The sequence below is a fragment of the Eumetopias jubatus genome, unplaced genomic scaffold (genome assembly GCF_037043125.1).
Source record: "Eumetopias jubatus isolate StellerSeaLion01/CBP00866 unplaced genomic scaffold, mEumJub1_p1.0 scaffold_17, whole genome shotgun sequence".
In the NCBI taxonomy this organism is placed as follows: domain Eukaryota; kingdom Metazoa; phylum Chordata; class Mammalia; order Carnivora; family Otariidae; genus Eumetopias; species Eumetopias jubatus.
Window position 1 is genome coordinate 23,216,854 of NW_028274823.1, and position 14,681 is coordinate 23,231,534.

The window sequence follows — 14,681 nt, forward strand, 5'->3', positions numbered from 1 at the left end:
CACACACACACACACACACACACACACACACACACACACACACACGATCATTTAATTACATCATTCTCTGCAGTTGCCTTCCTGGGATCTCCCCCAGGCTGGGACACTCAGGCTCTGCCTAAGCTACCGTCAAGACGCCAACTCGCGGAGACGAAGGAGGGAAAGACCAGGAGCCCACCCAACCTTATCATCTAAACTGGAAGAGACGAGGAGGGGGTGGAGTGCGGGGGAGAAAACGGCAGCAGAGACTGACAGAAACAGTAAAACAGGAATAGGAAGTCCCCAACACAGCGAGCACTCCGCGAGCTCCGGCTGGCCGCCCCCACGGGAGGGAGAGCGGAGACCGCGGCCGCGGGGGCGCAGAGCGGGCGGCGGCAGCGCCCGCGAGCCCAAGGGGAGGGCCGACGACGCATCCAGTCCTCGCAGCCACCCGCGCGGCGCAGCTCGGCAACGGGACGCGGCGCCCGGAGCCCCGGCAGCTCCCTCCCTCCCCCCCTTCCCGCGTCGCCCGCCAGCGCGCCAGCGCCCGCTCCGCCCGTGACTTCAGTTCAGCTCCACCCCCGCGTGGCGGCGGCTCGCTCGGTCCGAAGCCACGCTCGGCACCAGCCCAGCCTGGGCAAGCGGCCGCCACCTGCCCCGCGCCGCCTTCGCCCGCCCCCTCCGCGGCCCAACTTGGATGGAGTTGGGGTCCTGAGCGCCTGCCCCCCAACAGCCGGCCAGCGGAGAGCCCCGCGCAGCCGCCTCGGCTCCGGCCCCCTCTCCGCTCCTGCTCTCCGCTCCCGCGATGGGAAAAGTTGGCGCCGGCGGCGGCTCCCCAGCCCGGCTGAGCGCGCTCCTCACGGGCGCGGGGCTCTTGGCCCTCTGCGTCCCGGGCGCCTGCGGCGGCGGCTCCTGCTACCCCCAGCTATCCCCCGGCTCGGCCCCGCGCTGGGCTCCGACCCCAGGGGGCTTCCTTCGCCAGGGGCCGCGAGGCAGAGCTGCTGCCACGCCCCTGCCCCTCCTTGGGCGCCCCCTGTTCGCAGTGGCCCCCGGAGACCGAGCGCTGTCCCTGGAGCGGGCCCCTGGCACCGGGGGGTCGGTGGCGGTTGCCCCACGCTCTGGCCGGCGGAGACGGAGTGAAGCGGATCCCGGGAAGGCAGAAAGGGGAGAGGGCGCGAGTCGAAGCCCCCGGGGAGTGCTAAGGGATGGAGGGCAGCAGGAGCCTGGGACTCTGGAGCGGGACCCGGACAAAGCCACTCGCTTCCGGATGGAGGAGCTGAGACTGACCAGCACCACGTTCGCGCTGACAGGCGACTCCGCACACAACCAAGCCATGGTCCACTGGTCTGGCCACAACAGCAGCGTGAGTAGATGGGGACTGAGGGCAAGGGGTGAAAGATGGAAAGGGTTAAAGCAGAATGTTGTGTTCTGATGGAGAATTTGGGGGAAATGAGGTTTCTGGACTTGAGAGATGCTGCAAACTAAAGTCTTCCCTGCCCACCTCCCTTAGGAGTTAATGTCATCTATCAGGAGACCCATGACACCATCAGAGTCCTCTCAGAACCCCCCAAAAGCTTCAAACTGGGCAGGCAAATCCCTGTTTCCTGTTTCGTGGTCTCATTGGTGTAGTAACAGTTGAAGACAGGCAAACAGAGGGGGTTAAGTATTCTGAATGTGGAGGTGAATGGGTTAAATTTCCAGGCAGGATGACATTCCTTTAAGTGACTTTCCTTTTACTTGCTAGACTTATGGGTGAGCACAAGTAAGATCAAGAAGACTTTATGTGTAAGCTTATTTTTCTGCAAAGCTTCTAACCCCCTCTTCCCCAGAAGGGAAGAGAGATGCAGCGGACACTAAGGTGCCCTTAATGTATTCTCTGTTTCTGGGGACCAAGTGGATGCAAGTTTCAGGACGGGAACTCTCTAGCATCTTCTAACAGCACCAGCCAGTGTGTTTTGAGAGCTGGGGCTTTCCAGCCTGTGAATGAGTGGTTGTTCTCCGGCATGATCAGTCCCAGGAAGATCAGATATATCCCAGTGACAACAACTCCCTGTTCTTCCCCATTGACGGACCTCCTCTAGAGAAGAGCACAAATAAAGACTTAGCCCTCCTTTTATGAAGGGACCAGGGAATTGCTGGATTCCCCATGCTGACGCTGGGGAGAGTGGGTGCAAGTCCATGAGCATTGGCCACGTCAGGGGAGGTTTTAGATTTTTGGAAAAGCCTGCATGTCTGGAATCTGGGGTAGCTATTCCAGCTTAAACTGCACCTAGAAAACTTCAATGAGCTGAAATAGTAAAGATCCAGCTTTGATGGTAATAAGTGAAGATGACTTAAAAGTGTGGAAAGTTCTCTGAGCTGCCATTAAGCAGACAAGAGCATAAAAACCAAGGATGGGTAAAATTAAAAAAAAAATCAGAGTTTCAGCTTCCATTGGGTTATTGAGAGTGTAGTATTTGTAATAGGTACAGTCTATGCAGCCTGGTACCTTTCAGAATGTTTTCAGTTGTGATGTCATTGCCAGAAACCTTCCCAGGGAAGTGCCACTTTAGTGAGTTGTGCTCATTGTCAGCTTTTTAACGAAAGTTGTGAACGTTTTAAAATAATAGTCTGTCATCATGGGTTCTTTGGGTATATAGATATAAACTGTATTAAGGCAAACCATGATAAATGGTTTTTTTTGCATTGATGTCTCTGTCCTGAGAGGATCAGCAGGGTTTTCCCTACAATTCAGCTCTCATGACTGAGGCTATGGTTTTCTATGGTTCTCAGGAATGATTTAATCAAATAATTGAAGCTGAAATTCTTTCCATTCAAGTTCTGCAGACCCTTGCCCTCATTTCTTTCCTTAACTATCATATCTTTCATATCAAAACCGCTAAAATTAATCCCCCAATTTGAACTCAAATCTTAAACTGATTGAATGACTTTCACACTGCTTTAAGTGATTAACTCAAAGCTTCTGGCTTTAAGGGGAGATTTTAAACACATCAAACATTATATCTGGTTGTACCGAGAAGTAAAAGACATTGGACTCAAAATATTTCTGGCTTTTAATGTAATTCGAGCTGTAAAATATCACTCACCCATTAGACCTCTACTTTAGTTCATCTCTTGAAAGATCTTGGAAAGAGCTGGAAACGGAGAGTACATCTTTGGCAAATTTTAAACTCCATTTAAGAAATGGCGCCAATCACTGCCAGCCCTTTTTATTTTTTAAATGATGCTTATAAGCACAGTCCGGCTTATTAGGGTCAGGACTTGGATGGGCAACATGCAGGCATGTCTGAGATAATGTAGCAAATAATCAAGGTAGTGCATGTGAAAGGTTTGAGCATTCAGATCATGTTGCTAGTGAGATTTCTACCCTTTGAAGTTTTTAATTCTGTAAGGAACCCCCCCTGCTCCGCATCCCTGCCTGTTTACACACAAATTGTTTTTTTTTTTTAGCATATATATGCAGATGGCAGAGGGAGAGCTATAGTCTTAATCCAGGTCCCACAAAACAAAACTGGCCCAGATTCATAGGAGACACAAAGTTTAACATTTGTTTTTAAAGGAAGGAAGGCAGAAAAACTTTTTCTGGGCAACTCTGTGAGGTGAAAAGCTGTGTGGAGACTTGAGTTCTAGTTCTGCTTATTTGTGGTTTGATCTTGGCAAGTCTATTGCACTCTGAGTGTGAATTTCCTCATCCTTAAAATGGGGTCCGTGCCAATTCATTACGTGCCAGGTTGCACATAAGTGTGTTGTGATTGTCAAGTGCAGTACAGTACACCTGTTTGGAACTCTCAACTTACAGCACTTCACATCTTCCTAGAGCAAGAAACCCACTAACTTAAACCTGAGGGCAACACTGTGGGGCTCTCATTTTTTTCCTATTTAGATGTCAGTACCCCTGTAAATCCACCCCCTGACCCACTCAGGGCCAGAGGCAATACACATCCTCTGACCCTGTCTCACCTTTAGCTAAAAGTCTTGTTAAGTAGGGTTTCTGATTACAATAACACCCGCATTAAAGGTGTAAATGTATGGTAATTATAGGCTGCCTGTCAAACTTGTGAGGAATTCTGGATGTTTTTCTCGCCTCCTTCCCTTCTTCCTGCCCCCTCCACTGTTGGACTTGTGCAGTTGTGTAAAGACATGACTGTTTTGCCTCATCCGTGGGAGTGATGTGATTCCTCTATACTGCAGTCTAGCTTGATGGAAAGTGTTGCTAGAGTTGGTGGAACACCTGGGGGGATCTTTTGGCATGAAAGGTGCTGGGTATGAATCATTTGTCATGAGCTTGGTGTCGTAAGCAAGAACATATTGTTCCTACCCTACTCATCCTAGGCATGCTGTGCCCTGATCTAAATTTATACAGTAATCCTTAGTTTGTTAAAATATATATTTGTCTATATATGCATGTGTGATGGGGCATGTGTTTATTCTTTATTTCCAAGAAATTTCAAAGCGCCACACTTATTAACCCTTATAAAACCCTTGTTAGGTAATAGGTGAGTGGCAAGTGTTAATATTGATTATTCATATTTTTACACTGGAGTCAATTTGAGTATTTCAGTTCACTGCCTTGTCCTTTTCTTACCGGAAATAGTGTCAGAGGCTTTTATTTCTATTTTGCCATTATGATACTTTAATGCTGCATTAGTATAGACCACGATGGTCTGGTTGATTTCCGTGTACCACTTTGCCTTTCGTTGTTCTGGGACTTGACATTTACCATCCAACCTTCGTGAATAAACTGAGTCCCAACTTGGGTCAGGTTTTGGGTAGATGCCTTACGTCCTATAATCTCACTTAATTTTCACAAAAATGTTATAAGTAGGTATTCTCATTACATAGAGAAGCAACCTGAAGCTCTGGAAGCTAACTGAGTTACTGAGATGGTACAAAAGGTCAGTGGCAAATAGGGGCTGGCACCCAAACCTCACAGAATGGCTGGTCTTAAAGATTTTCAGGTAGGACAGAAGAGCTCAGACCTCTTGGAGTCAGTATTTTAAATAATCCTCTCTTGGGGTGGCTGTCAGATGATGCTGGAAGAGGGCGCGGTGTTAGCTGGGAGCTCCATCTCCTTGTAGAAAAGCAAGGGTTTTAACACGTGCCTGTCACATTGCACTCTTTACCTTAAGTAGTGATTTGGTTGTTCTCTTATCCGCCTACCTCTTCATCTTTAGTGAGACATGGAATCCGCACCTGGTGATTCATTGAGCACGAGGTAACCTGCCGTCATTCAGCTCTCAGATCTGGTGTTCTTCAGGAACAGATTCCTTTTCTAAGTGTCTTACAAACCTGATTTTGGAGAGAGGTTGCATGTAAACACTTGCTTTGACTGCACATTTAAACATATTTTTTACTTTTTAATAAAGTAAAATGATAAACGATTTTAGCTTTCTCTAACAAGCCCACATATTTCCTTCTCTGATAGGTGCTTTATGCTATTAACGAATGTTAATGTGGTGTGACATGGAAGGCAGTGGGTTTGGAGCAGACAAATTTGAGTTTGAATGTTAGCTCTCCTGCTTACCACATTCTGCCTTGAACAAGACATTTAAATTCTTGGAGCTTCACCTTCCTCAACTAAAATATGGGGATAGTGTGTCTTTCGCAGGCTTTTCTTGAAGATATGACATCATGTATGTGAAGTGGCTGGTACATAGTAAGTGCTCAATAAATGCTATTTGTTCTTTTAATTGCAGAAATAATTCTCTACTGGCAGATAAGAATCCTGAGTTATAGTCTTGACTGTGTACAACAATTAGATATGTAGTCATAATGTGGCTTCAGTTTCATCCTCTGTAAAATGATGGAAATAGACCAGAGCACCACAGAAATCCCTGAGGGGTTAAAAGTAACTTAATAGTTTGTTCAGCGTGCAGATATTGTGCGCCTACTACATTTAAGCGCACTAGGAGTGTTGGGGATGCACAAATGACACAATGACCTATACCCTTGACGTATAAGGAGCGAGCCTCTCATTCACGTGATTCCTCCTTTTTTCCATGGTTCATGTGTGTATCTACTTATAGGAAATCAAAACATTTAAGATCCAAGCAGGCATTCATTTCAATGCATGTTTGCAGCAAAACCTAATTTAGTATATTTATTGTATCACATCTTCATGTTAAGGAGTTTTTTATCTTTGGACAAAAAAAATGCTTCATATGAAATTGGGAAGTTAGCTTCTCTTAAGATATTTAAGGGGTTTTCTAGAGGAAAATGACATGAATGTTAACTCTGGGAACTCTCTCCACATCCTTTTATAGAAGACCCCCAGAAACTCAGACCAAGGTACAAAAGCTGATGGACTTATTTATTTAACAATTATTTAGTAAGAGAAGAATGATTGCTCACCTTCAAGGAGAGATTGCCATGTGGCAACATTATGCTAAGAAGCTTACACAAATTATCATATTTACTTTTAATTCTACAAATATGTATTGAATCCTAATATTTGTTAGACACTGATAATAGAGATATATGCGGAGTGATGCACAAAGGTGAAAAGAAATAATACGCGCCCTCAAAGCACTTTCTGTCTTGTACTGAAAGAATCCTCTGAAGAGGCAGCCAAAGCTAAGTGTCCTCTGAGGGCATAGCAGGCTGTAGGAGTTCAGAAGAGGATCAGACATCTACAAACTGGGGTGGTCTTCAAAGTTCATTGCAGAGCAGGTGCTTCAAGTGAACCTTGAAATGGAGAGAATATTTTGATTAAGAGATGGAGGTTATTTATTTTTATTATGTTAATCACCATACATTACACCATTAGTTTTTGATGTAGTGTTCCATGATTCATTGTTTGCGTATAACACCCAGTGCTCCACGCAGAATGTGCCCTCTTTAATACCCATCACCAGGCTAGCCCATCCTCCCACCCCCCTCCCCTCTAGAACCCTCAGTTTGTTTTTCAGAGTCCATAGTCAAGAGATGGAGATTATTATGAGAATATTTTGAGCTGAATGGATGGTGTGACTGAAGGTCAAGGGTAGAGATATATAAATTCCTATGTATTCCAAAAAATTAGCCTACATTAAATGTAAACTATGTTTAACTGAAGTTTTTGTCTTAGAAATAGTTTAAAAAATACTCCTTAAGCAAAAATATACACATTCATCTTCTAGTGACTTTGGGTATAATCCAAGCCCAAAAAGAAAATAAAACCAGAGTGGTCACTTAAAGATATGATTGCATTTATTGTCTTTATTTGCACATTAAATCTCAGCTGGAGACATCATTGTTTCATTTTTACCTAGACATTTGCCACACACAGTTTTCTCCAAAGGGCTTTCTTTTGTTTAAGTCCTTGGTCAGAAATATCATAGGCCCGGCTGCCCAGAGGGTAAATTAATTTGGTTCCCAGCCAACTGATGTTAAATCACTAAACATATGTAAAATATTTATCCTGTCTTTGTGTATGTCTCAATTACTGTTCTGTATCTCTGGCTAGAAAGGGTGGAGAATGCATCTGTGTGTCCTAGGGAGGAAACTAGCCAAAATGGCGTTGCTGCGGTGGCCAATGGTGATGGCAGAGAATAGGCATGGTCAGCGTGAGGGGGAGCCAGGTGCTGTGGTGGAGGAATGGTTACTCTGAAGGGGGGTGCGCTGTGCTCAGGTGGGATGAAAGGAATCGTCAAGTGGTTGGCAAGAAACAAAGGTGGAATCTTACTGTGCAAGGTTTATGAAGAAAGAACAGAGCCTCTTCTAAAAGGTAAGTAGAGAGAAAAAGAACATGAATGTTCTGTAGGAAATCCCACGTGAAATTTTCCATGTGTATAAAAGATATTGTGTCTGTTTCTATAGCACTCCTGAATGTTGTTGTACCACTTTAGATCAGTTATAGCCATTTCCTTTGCAAAATGCTTCAGCTTTCAAAGATTGGAATATTATTTCCCCTACGTCTGTTTTTTTTTTGTTTTTGTTTTTGTTTTCACCAAGGGCCTATGAGATAAGAAAGGCAAATATCATCTACATTTCTCAGGTAAGGAAATCAAGGCACTGCTCTTAAGCAGGTCAGTTAGTGGAAGAAGAGGGTCAACAATGCTTTGTCACACTGTAGACTGATTCTTGGTTTGGCCCGCCGCTGGCTTTCCAGAGGTAAGAGTTAGAACAGCTGCATCCCAGCCTCTCGGTTTGCCTGAAGCCTATGCACCTGTGTCTATAATGTTTGCTGATGTGGGAAGAAGTGTGGATATTGGCCACGAAGCTCCTGAGTTCTAGGCTCAGCTACTCAAGTTATTTATACTGGGCTTCAGAGCAAGTGGCCTTATCAAAAGTCATGCTCTTGGCATTGTTTAAACCTCTCAGAGGGAACCTTAAAAAGAGATGATGGGACTTTCTGCAAGCCAGGTCTCTGGCAAAAGCCCATTCTCCATCTTCCATGGCTAATGGACTTCAGAGGTCAGATTACTTATAACTGAACTAGTTGTAGCAGGGGCTTGGGGGCAAGAGGGAAATAGCCACGTCTTCCCCTCCTTAATTGTCTGATGCAGAGGAAATGCCATTTGAAATAATATTAAGTATGGTCTAGTCAAGGGAATGTCAACATTTGGGGACAGCAGTAGCCAAACTGAAGTGCCTGTTGAAACTCATGGATTTTATTTGCTCAAGGATTATAATTGAGTTACCAGCTATTGCCTTTTCTACTCCTTCTGACTTTGGGGGTTGGGGTGGGGATGTGAGCAAAGGAGAATTTGCTGAACACCGTGATAGCTCCCTATGGCCAGATAAGGTATATCGATTATAATAGAATCCCCTCTTCATAATACTATAAATAACCACTAATTTAGTGAGCAGCTTCCCTGGAAGTACATTCTAGAGCATCACATTATTTCACTCCATCCTCCCACCACCATAATACAAACGAGGTATTATTGTCCTCATTCTAAAGTTGTGGAAGTCGGGGGCACCTGGGTGGCTCAGTCATTACAGTTGTGGAAGTCATGGCTTAAGGAACTTGCCCAAGGTCACCCAGCTGAAGGGTGGCACAGCTGGAATTTGATTTTTGCCCTTTCTGGCTCTAAAACTTTTTCTCTTTGATCACGTTGACCCTCTGTAAGGGTTCAGTTCTGAGTCTCTTTAGGGAGAACCTCACAAGTCAGGGCAGAGGGGTCCTAGGGGAGCTCCTAGCACAGGCACCCCACCTCAGTGTTTTCCCTGTCCTATCCCGATCTCAGGGCACTAACCTGATACATTTTACTTGATAATAAGCTACTTCGTGATGGAGCTTGATCAAAGCCTTAAGGGCCATCTGTCCGCATGAGTGGCTCTCCTGGGGTTATTAATATGTGTCGTCTTGTTATTCTAGGAGGATGTGTGGGATGTGCTATTTGGTTTCTCCCTGCTGGCTAATGAACCTAGAGTGACAGTGTGGGCAATTTGTATGCTTTCTAAAGAAAGTGCTAATAAGAGTCATGTTATTAGACCACCAACTAATCCCGTTGCGCCCTGAAGCCAGTGGATTGATGCCTCTAGTCATCTTCCCCTAACCAGAGTAGCAGAGACTCCTGAGACACAAAATTATGGGCCATAGATCCTTCTGCTTCAGGGTCTTTGGAGGAGCGTTGGGTGGGTTAAATGCAAAAGGTCTTCCCCTTAACACTTCCCAAAATACACTCTTTAAACATTTTTTTATCTATTTGAGAGAGAGTCTATGTGCAAGAGTGGAGGGGAGGAGCAGAGAGAGAGAGAGAGAGGGAAAACAGACTCCCCACTGAGCAGGGAGCCCAACTGGGGCCTCAATCCTAGGACCTTGAGATCATGACCTAATCTGAAGGCAGACACTTAACTGACTGAGCCCCCAGGAGCCCCCCAAAATATACTCTTGATATGAACCATTAAAGGGGAGAAAAAGCTTTTTTAGGCATGGTTGTCACCTGCTTAGAAACCTATCTGTAACCCTGTTTACCCTGACTTACATTTTGCTGAGTTGATGGGAGAATCCTAAACTGGGCAGCCATGGTCACCTCAGGCAGCATTTCTCAAAGCTTGACCTCATGGGACCTGCTTTTAAATCTGTTGATGGGGACTAGGAATCTTTATTTTACAAATTCCCTTAGGAACTCTATAACGATTGAAAATCATTTCCCTAAAATTCATATGTGAGATTTGGGGTCCATGAACCCCTTCCATTGTCTGCACAGTGTATAAGTATCAATATGCTTCACTTTTCCCCATGGCAAACTAAAGCCCACAGCTTTTATCAGCTTCTCCATGGAAACTATGACCCCAGGGAAGAAGACCTGGTGTGACGTATTGTAGGAGAATGAGAGACAATTACAGGGGACAGCACAAGTCCCCAGACAGAAGAAGATGATACTTTTTGGCCAAATGGTGATATTTTTATCACTGGATGTATTCTAGGCAGTTTCTTTCCTGGATGTCCATATGACCATGAGTAAACCATGTCTTCAGTGGCTGAAAGACTACATTATTTTAACTAGAACATAATGTTTTGTGATGGGGTTGAATTCTTGCTCCACTATCTACTAGATATGTGAACTTGGGCAATTAGCTTTACGACCCTGTGCTTTAGTTTTCTCAACTGCAAAATGGAAATAAGAATGATATACTTTTTATAGGGTTTCTTAATGGTTAAAGGAGACAATAGATATAAAAATGCTGAAAATGGCATGTGGCACATAGCAAGCAATCAGTAAAGTTTAACTATTATCATCATTGTTATCACCATTATTTTGTTAGTATTAATACTAGAATTACTCATGCTCAAGTAGGACCTACTAAATGGTGTTTTTAATATTTTGCTCTTGATATTGCTTCTGTTTCTGCAGTTACATTCTTCCATTCCAGTTCCATTTTCTTATAATGAGGCCAGGACTCTGTCTTACTCTTTCTGTCATCCCTCTCAAGGTCTCCAGCTATTTACACATAATAGTTGTAATAAGGCTCTGGACCTAATTTCCTGTGTGTGTGTGTGTGTGTGTGTGTGTGTGTGTGTGTGTGTGTATGTGTTGGGGTGGGGGTGGGGGTGGGGGTCCATACCAACAAACAATTCCCTGACACCAGATGGGTGTCTATAATTCAACTCAGTTTTGACACCATCCACCCAGAGGTAGCATTGGATTCCACTAGTTAAGGGCTCAGTCCCACAGGACTGCCATCTCCCACCTCCCAAATTCAGATGTCAGGGTGTCTCCTGTGCTTTTGACTAAGCAGCTATAGATTAGAAGTTCCAATGACTCTTTCCTTGAGTTTGGTTAATTTGCTAGAGCAGTTTACAGAACTTAAGAGAAACATTTCACTTACCAAATTGCCAGTTTCTTACAAAAGGATATAACTCAGGAATAGTCAGATGGAAGAGATGAGCAAGATGATGCCTTGAGCAAGGTATGGGGAAAGGGCATGGTGGTCTCTCTGAGCATGCTGTCCCTGAATCTCCACATGTTTACCAAACTAGGATCTTTTGGAACCCTGTCCTTTTGGGTTTTATGGAGGCTTTATTACATAGGCATTATTGATTAAGTCATTGGCCGTCAATTCAGCCTTCAGCTCCTCTTCCCTCCCCAGAGGCTAAGGAGTGGGACTGAAATTTCAGAACCTTCCAATCAGGGTTGTAACCAGCCTCCATTCTTAGGTGTGAGCCCATAGTCATCTCATTAATATAACAAAGGACACTTTTTTTTAAGATTTTATTTATTTATTTGACAGAGACACAGAGAGAGAGGGAACACTAGCGGGGCGGGGGGGGGGGGCGGGGAGTGGGAGAGGGAGAAGCAGTCTTCCCACTAAGCAGGGAGCCCGATGTGGGGCTCGATCCCAGGACCCTGGGATCATGACCTGAGCTGAAGGCAGACGCTTAACGACTGAGCCACCCAGGTGCCCCAACAAAGGACACCCTTATCTTTCTCATCACTTGGGAAATTCCCAGGGTCTTGGGAGCTTGGTGCCAGAGATGAAATGAAGATCAAATATACATTTCTTATTATAAATCACAATATCACAACTTGCTTACTAAATATTTGCTGTTTTGGGGATGGGGAAATTGTCTAAATTCTAAAGAAAGTGCTTCTAGCTAGGGGCGGCACCTGGGTGGCTCAGTTGGTTAAGTGTCTGCCTTTGGCTCTGGTTATGATCTGTGGTCCTGGGATTAAGCCCCACGCTTGGGCTCCCTGCTCCATGGGGAATCTGCTTCTCCCTCTCCCTGTACCCCCTCCCCCTGCTCGTGTGCATACTCTTTCTCTCTAACGAATAAATAAAATCTTAAAAAAAAAAGTTCTTCTAGCTGATCGAAGGATTACATTGACAGGCAGAGTAAGAGAAAATAACATTTAATTCTTGTGTGTAAGGAATCCACATAAGCATGAGATCCCAAAGAGAGTAAAGCAAAATGGGGTATATATGTCATTCTGAACTAAGGAGAAAGGGGTATGGGTCTGAGACTTGAAAGGGGAGGAGGACAATTCACGGGAAGATGAAAAAGAAAAAATGTTTGGTAAACAAAATATTTTCTGGACCGTATAGAAACAATGGGACACAGAGAGGAATTTTAACAAAGACTTCGCTGGGTTCTTCCCTGTCTCCTACACCTTGTTCATGTTATACTATAGTTGTCTATGGGGATAGCTCCCGTCCCGGAGCAGGTCCTCCATCTAAATTCTTTTTAGGAGTTGTGGGGTAGGTCAAAAATTCTTCCCAAGTCTTTTGGGCTTTGATTATTTTCAGCTTGAAATAATCTGCACACCAAAGTGGTGCATTTTGGGGCCATCAGCCCTTAGCAACTACAGTGTTTTATTTACTCTTTCCATGGGGAAAATGCCTTTTCACTTAGAACAAACAACCCATGATCTTATTCATGAGTGTTATGGATATTCAGCCACTAAAAGATTGCTTATGTAAAAATATACATTGAATTGGGAAACCCCCCACAAAATAGTAGAAAAGGAAAAAATAGATTAAAAAATAGTACAAATATAAGCCACATGAAGTCAGGGGGTTTTTTTTGGTCTGTGTTGTTCCATCAAATATCTCAAGCCCCTGGAAATATACCTGGACATGGAAGGGACTCAATATTTTTAAAAACTTATTATATACTATAAAATACCACTTTTGTAAAAAAAAAAAAAAAGACGAGGAAGAAGAGGAAGAGTATGATTCGAAATGTTCACCTGCGATTATAATGAATGTTGGGTTTATAGGTGATGTTTTTCACTTGTCCATAGTTTCAGTGTTGTTGTTTCTCAATAAACATGCATTGTTTGAGTTATTTTTAAAAGTTATTTGAAAAATGAAAAAAACAAAACAAGAGAGCAGGCGTGATTTTGAACTTGGCCTCATTAGAACTGAATTCCAGGCAACTGTACTAAACAAAGAGCCCACGTTCAAGTTGCCTGATTTGCTTCCAATCACTGTTGTTGGGAGAGAGCTAGTGTCCAGGGTTTTTGCAAAGCAGTAAGATCACTCTGTGTCTCTCTTCGGGTGGCAGTGAGCAGCAGCAGGGGCTACCAGGCCCTTTGTTTACCGTCCCCCTTGCTGATTTCAGAAAGAGAGATCCAGAGGTAATTTCAGCAACCTGCCTGACAGCCCCTTCCAGAAATTCTAGTGACCTCCAGTCTCCAATAAAAGAGCGTGTATTTTGTTTTAAATCTTAGTCTCTGACTTGAGCTTCGTCTCCATCTCTAAATCATATATGTACATATGATTGCATACATAATAGATGTGTGCATCCCTGTGTGTCTCCATATACTCACAGCGGCTTAAGCTCCGATATACAACACTTAGGTCTCTACCCTTAAAAGTGGAATGTTGGATACAGCTGTAGCGATGGTCACTGATTGTGAGAGCTGAGTGGAAGAACACCTCCAAGACAGAGAGAGAGAAAAAGAAACACAGGAATGAGAGAGACAGTAGAAGCAGAGAGCTGGTGAGCAAGACAGAATAAGAGGGAGAGGGAGAGACGGTATGAGATCCTGACAGAGGCAGAGAGAGACAGCCAGACGGAGACAGCAGAGGTAGACCAAGAGAGAGGAGGATAAAGAGAAGATGAGGCAAGAGACAGACAGACCAGAGACAGAGAAAGGCAGATGGAGAGACAAAAAAGACAGAATTATAACAGAGGCGTGGAAGCGCTGGAGTAGATCATGGGAAAAGAATAAGAGATGAAATAGAGAGGAAGCGTGTCCGTGAGCGAAGAGAACTCACTATCAACTCCAAGACTTCACAGTAGAACTGAGTGCTAGTCTAATGGCACCCTTGTCCTGTAGCGACAGCACTTCTCTGGCCGTTACCCTGGGGTCAGGGGACTCATACCCAGCCCTGCTGTGTTGCCAGCAGAGGCGGCCAACCTTGCATGTGTGGCAGCTTTGAGAGCCATGCATGTTGGTTAGCTGGGTGTGGGGTAAAAGGGGGGCATGTAGTGTTGAGGCATTTTTAAGCATGCCTTAAGAGTGATTTCCTGCGGGAAATGGAACCAATGGTCTGGATGATGGAAAGGCAACTTTTAACCTTTCCCTTTATACCAGTCTGTGCTGTTTTGAATTTTTAACATGGTCATGCATTTCTTTAATAATAAAAATACTAAAACATGTTTTAAGTGGCTGTTGGGTCAGTGCTGACTGTGCTGAGCACTGAGAATACAAAGATGAATATGACCTGACCTTTAACCTCGAGGGTGCATATTCTGGTGGAAATAGACACATAAACAGATAAATTGCAATTTAGTATGATAAGTGCATAATAGCTGTAATAGAGTT

The 14,681-nt window shown here is 44.4% G+C and overlaps 1 protein-coding gene across 1 annotated transcript in view; it reads left to right on the top strand.

Moving 5' to 3' along the window:
* The first annotated feature begins 784 nt into the window (after positions 1–784).
* The window catches only part of SORCS1 (sortilin related VPS10 domain containing receptor 1), a 565,826-nt gene continuing 551,929 nt past the window's right edge, over positions 785–14,681 (top strand). The window contains 1 exon segment of the mRNA XM_088020180.1: positions 785–1,342. Within this exon segment, the coding sequence (XP_087876306.1) occupies positions 785–1,342 (558 nt within the window).